Source organism: Chionomys nivalis, chromosome X (genome assembly GCF_950005125.1).
Source record: "Chionomys nivalis chromosome X, mChiNiv1.1, whole genome shotgun sequence".
In the NCBI taxonomy this organism is placed as follows: Eukaryota; Metazoa; Chordata; class Mammalia; order Rodentia; family Cricetidae; genus Chionomys; species Chionomys nivalis.
The window spans coordinates 108,545,252-108,555,497 of record NC_080112.1 but is presented as its reverse complement, the minus strand read 5'-3'; the positions used below and the strand labels follow the sequence as shown (position 1 = coordinate 108,555,497).

The 10,246-nt window shown below is 36.6% G+C and overlaps 1 protein-coding gene across 3 annotated transcripts in view; it reads right to left on the bottom strand.

Annotated features, from left to right (window-relative positions):
• Positions 1–829: 829 nt before the first annotated feature.
• The window catches only part of Smarca1 (SWI/SNF related, matrix associated, actin dependent regulator of chromatin, subfamily a, member 1), a 74,961-nt gene continuing 65,544 nt past the window's right edge, over positions 830–10,246 (bottom strand). For all 3 annotated transcript variants that reach the window (XM_057759807.1, XM_057759806.1, XM_057759808.1), the window contains 2 exons: positions 2,533–2,643; positions 830–1,459 (listed from right to left, as the gene is read on the bottom strand). In XM_057759807.1, coding sequence (XP_057615790.1) covers positions 1,388–1,459; positions 2,533–2,643 — 183 coding nt within the window. In that variant the 3' untranslated portion in view covers positions 830–1,387. The remainder of the gene's footprint in view (positions 1,460–2,532; positions 2,644–10,246) is intronic.

Sequence of the window (10,246 nt, the reverse complement as noted above, 5' to 3'; positions counted from 1 at the left end):
GACTGATGGGAGCTTTTCAACTCATTTGAGTGGAAAATCCCAAAATCTGATCTGAAGTTTAATTGCTCTGGGTTGCAATTTGGGGGTCATTGCACAAGTTAGTGAAGGCAGTAATGCAGGACATTCCATTTGTTCCCTTACATTCACTTATTCTCTTGGAAATACACGGGGCCCTGTGGCTAGTTGGGGGACAGTGTAATTTAAGTAGGTATGATGTGTCACTTCTTGCCTGAAGCAGTAAAGAGACTGTATGAAATGTTCCATTCTCTTATCCTTCTACTACAGTGACAGATACTGCAGGCCCTGGGCAGTTAAACTAGAAAACAGCAGAACTTCAGTCAGTGTAGACTCTTGAGTGACTCTGTGGCGACTATCCCCTCCCACACTATTTTTCCGACCTGGATGGGATTTGTAGTGTGAGCCAGAAACAAATTGTTGGTGTTCAAAACCCCTGACACTCTGAGGTTGCTACCTGAGCATAACTGCATTCCTAATGAGAACAGCTGCCCTTCTGCAATGTTCAACCCTCATTTCACCATCTTCTAATTTAGTTGTTACTGAATCTAAATGGTACAGCTAGAGTCCTCTGTGTTGGCTCCATGGAACAGAAGACCATGTACAAATCAGCAGGCAAAGTTTAAGTTTTCAACCAAAACACATAATAGTGAGTAGTACAATTCAGTAAATACAATTGCTTTCTATTGCACAAAAAAAACAGGAAATAATTACATTTCTTATAGACATTTCTTTATTATATTTTCCCACTTGAGAGAATAATTTAAATGTAACGCATACTGACAGCCAGCACAGTATCAAATATTAGGCTTTTTTAATATTTTTCTTTTCTCACCCTTTATTTCTTTAGGAAAAAAAATATTTAGATGACCTCAAAGACACAATTATTATGCTAATCACAGTGTGCAGTAACACATACAAGCCCAGACTCAATAGAAAAGAAAGCAACAAAGAAGTGAAAAAGTCTTTCTCCTCAAATCATTTTAATTCATTTTTTCACAGCCATATAAATTTCAAGTCTGAAACAACAATAATACAGCTATAGAATCTAGGTTCTCTTTCAAAGCAGCGGCATAGAAAACATAGAAAAGCTAAAACCTCAGCACGAGCATCCAAAAACCAAGGACTGAGAGGGATTTGATGAAGACATGAAATGCACAAAATACAGTACACAAAATACTAGAATGCATCAAATAGAAAGCTACACATTTCAGGTAGAAAGTATTGGGAAATATATAAAATACACAAGAAATCAAAACCAAAGAGATTTTTTTTCCTTAGAGTACCGTGAATACACTGGAACTGGCAATTAGCATTTGAAGATGGGAACAAGAAAATAGCAGTTTCCCATTTAAAACTTTATTTCTAGGCTTTAGGATTTCACCTTCTTGCCATCCTTCTTTCCAGAGCTCTCAGTAGCTGACTCTGCTTTTCTTTTCTGTGACTAAAATGGAAACAGATTTAATGTTCTGCTCCAATATGCACACTTTTAAATGGCCCAACAATGTTAAATCTAGGATGTAAATGCATTAAAAAATTTTTTAAGATGTATATTCACTTCAGTGTTACACTCACAATTAATGTTCTATATAGCCCAACAAACTATATAACCCAATGTAAAATAACTTTAAAGGTGTTTCTTTTTATGAAAAGACATAAAATATCCATCAAAAATAGTCATCAAGTATCTACTTACACATGGCTTATAAATGTACTCTTATCTTAAAGAACTACTTAATATTAAACTTTGTGGGGAATGTTTTTATTTAAGATAGATGTTAACGCACCATACTTCATATCTTCTGTGGTGCACATTTCTTTCCCCTTTGAGCATCTCTGACATCAGGATGTATCTTACAACTGATAACAGATGATACTTGGCATCAAATCTCTCAGTGGCACAAAAAATGCTGTGTCTCACCACAGAAAGCATCTTGGATTTAATAAAATATGGTGGTCTACTTAACACACTCAAACAGGATGATCTTCTAAAAAAAACATTTGAATCATAGATATACACAGCAACCAGACAGGATTAAAATCACATTTTTAGCCAACACTTAACTTCTTGTCAAAAAAAAAAAAAAGCTTTCTTGTCTGCTCAGGGTTCTCCTTTGAACACACAGTTCCACAAAGATCAAATGACTTATTTGATTGACTCAGAACTCCAGGTTTCAATCTCCACATCATCCCATCTCAAGTCTAAACTTCCCCCTATTCCCACGGCGACCTAGTCTCAATTCGTAGGATCGCATTTGCAGTATGCTTCTGCTTAGATTTGTGAGGAATTTCTTAAATACTGAATCTTGTAACAAGGGAGTTCAGAACCACATGTTCTTCAAACAAAAAGGGAGTATATTTGTGGTGCGATTCTTCTTCTGTCTAAAACCAATTAGCATTTCATAAAACCCAGCTTGGTAACAGACATCATGATGGCATCAAACATTGTATAAACATTTGTAAAGGTGTAAAAAAGTGAAATCTACCTAAAAGTTAGGAAAATGCTGAAAATTTTACCATTGGAGTTTTAGTGGCCCGTTTCTTCTTTTCTGCTCTCTCTCTTTCCTCAATTTCCATATTTTCTTTTTCAATCAATGAAATCAAAGTGTTACAGCGTCTCTGGAATTCCTAAATGAAACAACGAAGAACTTAATTTCTAAAACTGATTCAATCCTTTAAGATACTTCTTTAACTGCATCATTTCTGTAGAAGAGAATTTCCAAAATTTGTATTTTTTTCTTCCTCCCCCTACCAAACCAGTATTCTTCAGAATATCATTTGTATAATGTATTAGGAAGAGGAAGGGCTAAGTGTCATTCAATGAGTGATGGGTTAAACAAGCTGCTCCATTATACCATGGAACATTACTCAACAATAAAAGTGAAGGAACTATTGATATACAAAACACCATGGAGTGCAGAGAATTATTCTGAGTGAAAAGCCCAATCACAAAGGTTATGTCTAATGTGTTTCCACTTCTATAACATGTTTTTGAAGCAGGATGCTAGACTGAAACTCACTATGTAGCCAAACAGGCTTTAAATGTACAACAATTTTTCTGTCTCACTCTCCCAATTTCTAGAACAGGCACAAGGCACACCCTGTCTGGCTATATAAGGACAGAATTAGAGAGACATGGAAAACAGATCAATGGTTGCCAGATGTTGAGGAGAATAGAAGAATGGGTGTGGCTAGAGAGAGTACAAGTGACCCTTGTGGAAATGATGGTTCCACAAATCTGCAAATGGTAACACTACATGAGACACACACACACAAAAAAAAATGCCTGTACAAATGATAATACAACAAGTTCTGTGGATTATACTGACATGAATTTTCAAATTGCAACATTATACTATAACTACTCAAGTTGTTACCACTGGGGGAATCTGTGTGAAGGGTGAATTTCATCTCCTTGTACATTTCCTTATAACTTTGTTACTCTATAAATATTTCAGAATAAAATGATAATATAAATCACATAAACAAGAAAGAATAAATAAATGTTCTATGGCTAAAATAGGTTTTGGAAATGTGGAGTTTGTAAAAGTTAAAACAGTTTCCTTTTCTCTTTTTCTTTCTGAGATTATAATACAGACACATCATTTCCCCTCCCTTTTCCTTTTTCTAAACCCTTCCATACGCTCCTCCTAGTCCTCTTTCAAATTCATGGTCTCTTGTTCATTGTTATTACATGCATATATGTATATGCATAGATTCCTAATTCCTAATTATAACTTGATCTGTGTTTGCAAGGTTGACCTTTGGTACTTGACAGCCAATTGTATACCTCTCCCATTCTCAGCTTTTCTTGGTTGCCTGTAGTTCTTCGTGTATGGTTGAGGCCTTGTATGGGCTTTTCCCTGTCCACTTGGTCATGTCTGTTGTTGTCTTTGTTCAGCTCATGGTTGGATAATCGTGTTAGTGGAACTTTATGGTTGTAGCTTCTGGCATTCCTAGGAGACAGAGTCTCACAGCAAACTCCCTGATTCTCTGGTTCTTACAATCTTGCTGCTCCCTCTTTTCCAATGGTCCATGAGACTTAGGTGTAAGGGTATTTTGTAGATGTATCCACTGGGATTAGGCTCCACAACTCTGCATTTTGGTTGGTTGTGGTTTGCTAAAACATATTTCTTTATTACAAAGTTTTCTGGAACCTTCTAACTCCCGAAGCTCACCATGAACCACTAGGCAGGGATGTAAGACGCAGCTGTTCCCAAAGCTTCTTTGCCAACAGATGTCTCTCACTACATATCTTATGGGATTCAAGTTCTGGGAATCAGAGCTGTACTTGCTAATTCAGAGTAAACATTATCTGAAAAGATTTTTGCATTAACCTTGCCACTACTATATTTTACTGCCAAGAAATCAATGCATTCAAACTATAAACAGATTTTATGAATGTATGGTAAGCATTAAACATATGATTCATTAATATAGAAACTCATCTATTATTAACTCTTTATGCTTTGCTGTATTTAAAGGTAAATAATGAATTAATACCAAAGGATAAATAATGCTTACATAAATTATTCCTTTTCTGTGTAAGAAGTAATGCCTAACAAAACACTCAAATCAATATATATACATACATACATATATATATATTTCTAACAATTAAGAGCAAACTCAAGAAAAATAAAAATGATAAAGTATAAGAATAAAAAATTCAGCAAACTTTTAAAGAATATTTAAGGGCTGATTTTTATTTTATATCTATGAGTATTTTCCTGCATGCATGTTTGTGTACCATATGTGTGCCTGGTACCTACAGAAGTCAGAAAAGATAATCATTCCTTGGAACTGGATTTATAGACAGTTATGAACCACCATTTGGGTTCTGAAAATCCAACTGCCCTGGAAGAACAGCCAGTGCTCTTATCCACTGCTCCATTTCTCCATCCCTAGAACAAGAATTGGTTTTTGTTTTTCTGTTTGTTTTTTTAAGTTTCATATGTAGTTCAGTGGTAAAGCACTAGCCCAACCTGTCTTCCACAACATATATGCATGCACACACATATGTAAAAACAATTTGTTCTCTGAAAGCAAGACTCAAAGAAATGGGAATAAAATAATGCTATTTTCTACCATGTTCATAGTGTCCATGTGTCCCTGCCTTGTGCTTATTTAGGTGTAGTATGTATACTTAGCTGCAGTAAGCTGTAAATGAGAACTCTCATTCACTGATGTTGAATGGCAATATTATTTGTTATAAACTAAACCTTCTCCACAAAATTCATCTATTAAAGCCCTACTCTCATATTTTGGGGATCCAAGATGTTCAATGTCATCTTCTGATTATATTTAGAGAGGGGTAATTTATGGCAATAATTAAAGTTAAGGAAGTCCAAAAAGGGAAGGGTGCTAACCCTCCCATCACCTCATCATGTGGAAATGGTGGCCATCTATCCAACAGATTACCCTTTTTGGTACCTTAATCTTGGGTTCCAGTCTCCAGAACAAGAAAACAAAAAGAAGTGTTGCCTACCCCCAGAAAGTCTGTGGTATTTTGTTACAGCATTGAGCAATGGACTACCTTTTGAGAAGATAAATTGGAAATAGCAAAGAAATGTTTTTAGTATTTAAATATTTAACATCCTTTGTCTTAACAATTCTATTCTTAGAAAGAGAAACATAAAATATTTCAAGAAAAAAATTAGAACACTAAAAACAGGGAAATCCCAGAAACTAAATTTTTGGTACTTGGTAATAAAAGATATAGATATTAGAAGTAGCTAAAGAAATGCTAACAAGTAGTTAATACCAGATAGCTCTGAGTGGAGCATTAGTGCTGGGTTTTTCTTTTTGAAAAAAATGGAATCGGTTTATTCTGTACAAGATGCATTTGCAACAAATTTCAAAAGAGCTTTTGCCACAGCAACTCATGTAGTTAAACTAATAACTTTTATTTTCTTCTTTATACATGTCTATATTTCCAAATTTTCTATAATAAGCTTTAGGTCTTGAGCAATTTATAAAGTTGGAAGAAATGGCAAGTGTTTTTTTTAAAAAAAAAAAAACGGTTTATCTTTCTAAGTAAGATCTAGAAAACTGCCACACAACAGAGGCAATGTTGAAATTGTATATATTATCAGCTTTCCAAATATTTTCTGTTCTCTAATTCAAGCCACCAAAAAATAAAAGAAAGCCTGGCCAGAAAGATATTACACATTAACAAATTTTTGTTTTCCAATTAAAAACAATATTATATAACACCAGAATGTTCAAGTTTCATGGACATTCATAACTACCCAAGGTTAAATAAACTGATGACAAATAACACTGTAATAACAATCTAATGTTCATGGCTTACCAAAGTCATGGTGATATGTTTAATATGCAGACCAAATACTCTTCATAGTTTTATTCAATAATATATACACATACAAATTAAACAGCATGTTATTCAATTTATCTATTATAGAAAGTGCTAAGGTGACCCTGATGAGATCTGATCCTTGGTTTCTAGGGAAACTACATAGATTCATTATATAAAGCTGATTCTTGAATCATTAAGCTATACCCTCCGGCTATTATTATTCCCAATAAGTAATAGCTGCCTGCGACTGCAGATATCTTTAGATACATATTCGTGGTTCATATGAATGATTCAGGGACAAATACTAATACTTTCAGACAGTCTTTTTTTTTTTTTTACTTATTTATTTATTTTTATTCTTTTTTAATTAAAATTTCCACCTGCTCCCCATTTCCCATTTCCCTCCCCTCCTCCCAAATATTGCCCCCTCCCCCCACTTCCCTCCCCCTATCCCCACTCCTCTTCTCCTCCCCCCACTCCATTCCCCCTCCCTCTCGATACTGAAGAGCAGTCCAAATTCCCTGCCCTGCGGGAAGACCAAGGTCCTTCTATCTACGTCCAGAAAGGTGAGCGTCCAAACAGGCTAAGCTCCCACAAAGCCAGTTCATGTATTAGGATCGAAACCTAGTGCCATTGTCCTTGGCTTCTCATCAGTCTTCATTGACCGCCATGCTCAGATTCAGACAGTCTTATATGTAGGAGATAGAATATCTCAAAATGATTCAAAATACACTACAATTATAAATTCTTACCTTTATTTCTTTGAACCTGTCACTAACTCCCCCAAACACAGAAAAACAAACTCTACAGAAAAGCATCAAAAAAGAGGACAAGCTCTTTTGTTCTCTTCAATTTCTGCTTCTGGTCCTCCCATGTAGCTTCCTATTTTTCTGAGGTTAAGGCAATGGTTCATGGTGTGTCAAACAATTTCTGTAATTCTGTAGTCTAACTGATTCTCTCATCAATTCTCCACTCTTGATTTAGGGATGAATTTAGAAGAATGAAAACTAACACAGGGGATTCAGAAAAAGAGATGCCAAAGCAATTAAGGGTGACAGAAGACAATAAAAAAATATCAAATTGGAAAACTGTTCCGCTGTGTTGAAAGCTGTGGAAAATATTTTAAGTATTCTGTGTTCACACATGTGGGAAATTCAAAGGGGCAAACAAACTTATCCATGGCAGGACTTCTTAGCTGTCAGCATTCTAATGTGGATTGGAAGTCTTGGTGGCAAAATTCAATGTCAGCATGCCCCAAATCTATTTCAGCACAAAACATATTTCTGGTTCTGAAATAATGTTTAGTAGAAGCCAACTTGGCAAATCATATGCAAGGTAACAGCAATGGTTAAGGCTAAGTTATATACAGCTCAAAAAAAAATCCTTAAAGGTTTCCATGTAATTTAACTGACAAAAGAATCTCCATGACAATTTGTGAGCAGGTTAAGTGGGTGACACAATTAAATGTTCATTTTGTGCTCAGAAACTCCTTTATACAGATTGTCACTTCATAAAAATCTTAGACCCAAAATTAGAAAGGGGTTGACATTAAAAATTATTTAGGTTGATCATGAATCCCTAATAATAGATCCTTGCTAATGAGTCATGCAGCCCAGCCATCTATGTGGTTTCCTCCAATGTCAAAAGGCTCACTACCTTCTAAGCCCAGCTATTCCAACTCTGAATAACCTGAACACCTTTCCTTGTGCAACACTGCCAATTGTTACCTTATGGAATGTAACAACTGGTTCCATATCTAAAGTGTGTAGTCAAAGAAAATAAGCCCATCTCCTAACAATTCTGTGTTTCAAGGCAGCTCCTGTGACTCGAGCAGAATCATCTGCAGAATCACAAACACTTCATGTTCAGAGTAAATATCCTCTCTTTTCTCCCATCCTTCACATAAAACGTTTCTTGGAAGACCTTGTAACACACAAATCTTCTTGTTAATGCTGACTGTCAACTTGATTGAGTTGAGACATATGCAGAATAGTAAAGCAGAGCCCTCGGTCAGCCTGTGAGGGTGCTTCCAGAGAGGATTGAACAGGAAAGCCTGGAATGAATATGCAAAAAGCTATTCCATAAGCTGGGGGTCCCAATGGAATGACAGCAAGAGAGAGAGAAAGTCCACTGATTATCTCTATCTCTGCTTCCTGGCCATAATAAACGAAGACACTCTGCTCCACCACATACACATATAGCTTCCTACATTGATGGGGTGAAACCTCAGGAACCCTGCACATTAATATCTCTTTCCTCCCTTGTTTTTTTAATGCATTTGTCATCACAATGAAAAGTATAACCGAGAAAACTAGAGCCATGATGTGGGAGTCCCCTCTGTGTGTTGCTTATATTGGTTAATGAATAAAGAAACTGCCTTGGCCTTATAGGGCAGAACGTAGGTAGGCAGAGAAGACAGAAATGAATTCTGGGAGGAAGAAAGCAGAGTAAGAGAGACGCCATGGATCCGCTGGAGACAGACGCTGGGAATTTTACCTGGTAAGCCACTGCCACGTGGCAATACACAGATTAATAGAAATGGGTTAAATTAAAATGTAAGAATTAACCAATAAGAAGCTAGAGCTAATGGGCCAAGCAGTAATTTAATTAATACAGTTTTTGTGTGGTTATTTTGGGGCTAAGCTAGCCAGGCAGCCGGGACAAACAAGTTGTTTCCTACAACAGTGCCACAAAAATGTAGTCGTTCTGTGACTACCTGATGATGTGACTCAGATGCCTTTGGAAACAGCTTGTTGGGAGGCTTTGAAAAAGTTAAAAGTTGGATAGAAAAGAATGCTGTAAGGAGAAATTAATGAATGATTCTTGTGGGAATCCCAAGATCAGAATGTCAGTAATTATAAAAAGAATAAAGATTGTGCTCATGGAATTGCAGATGAGAATGAGAACTCTATTAAAACTTGGACTAGAGGTCCTGTGTTTTTCCATGGCAAATACCTTAATGCACTTTGTTCTTTCACTAAAACTTTCAGTAAAGGTTAATTCGTGGATTAATTTATTTGTGGAGAAAATTTCAAATCAGCATAAAATTCAGACATTATAACCTGGCTGTTGCTGCTTGTGTTTTGCAAAACTTACACTGAGAATTGTGACCAAAAAGGGAAAGAGTGCTATCCTGGTGGGTTTTTTCAATTCAACATAAACTGTAGTTATCTGGGAAGAGGAACCTCAATTAAGGAAATAACTTCATCAGATTGCCAGTAGGCAAGTATGTGATACATTAATGACTTCTGGGAAAAGGCCCAGCATGCTGTAAGCGATGCCCTGGGAAGGTGGTTCTGGGTTACATAATAAGGCAGGTTGAGCAACCCATGAAGAGCAAGCCAGTACACAGTGTTGCTCCATGGTCTGAGCTTCAGTTCCTGCCTGCAGGTTCATGCTTTGAGTTTCTGCCTTGGCGTCCCTCAATGGGCTGTGAATCAGGATATGTAAGCCAAAGAAAGAAACCCTTTCCTCCCCAAGTTGCTTTTGGTCACAGGGTTTTGCCACAGCAGTAGAAACTTAACTAGAATAGGTGGCAACTATTTTCAGTTTTGCAAATGATATAGTCTCTATCACACTATTAACCTCTTCCACTGTAGCATGCAGTCACTGAAAATCTGTAACTGAGCATGAACTCGTGTTCAAATAAAACCCTAGTTACAAATACTAACCCTAGAATTGTGTAGTTTTCACATGTCAAAATATTCTACCTTGAATTTCTTTATAAAAATAATTCTTGAGGGCTACTGAGAAGCCAAGAACAATGGCACTGGGTTTTGATCCTACTGCATGTACTGGCTTTGTGGGAGCCTAGGCAGTTTGGATGCTCACCTTCCTAGACCTGGATGGAGTGGGGAGGACCTTGGACTTCCCACAGGGCAGGGAACCCTGACTGCTCTTGGGACTGGAGAG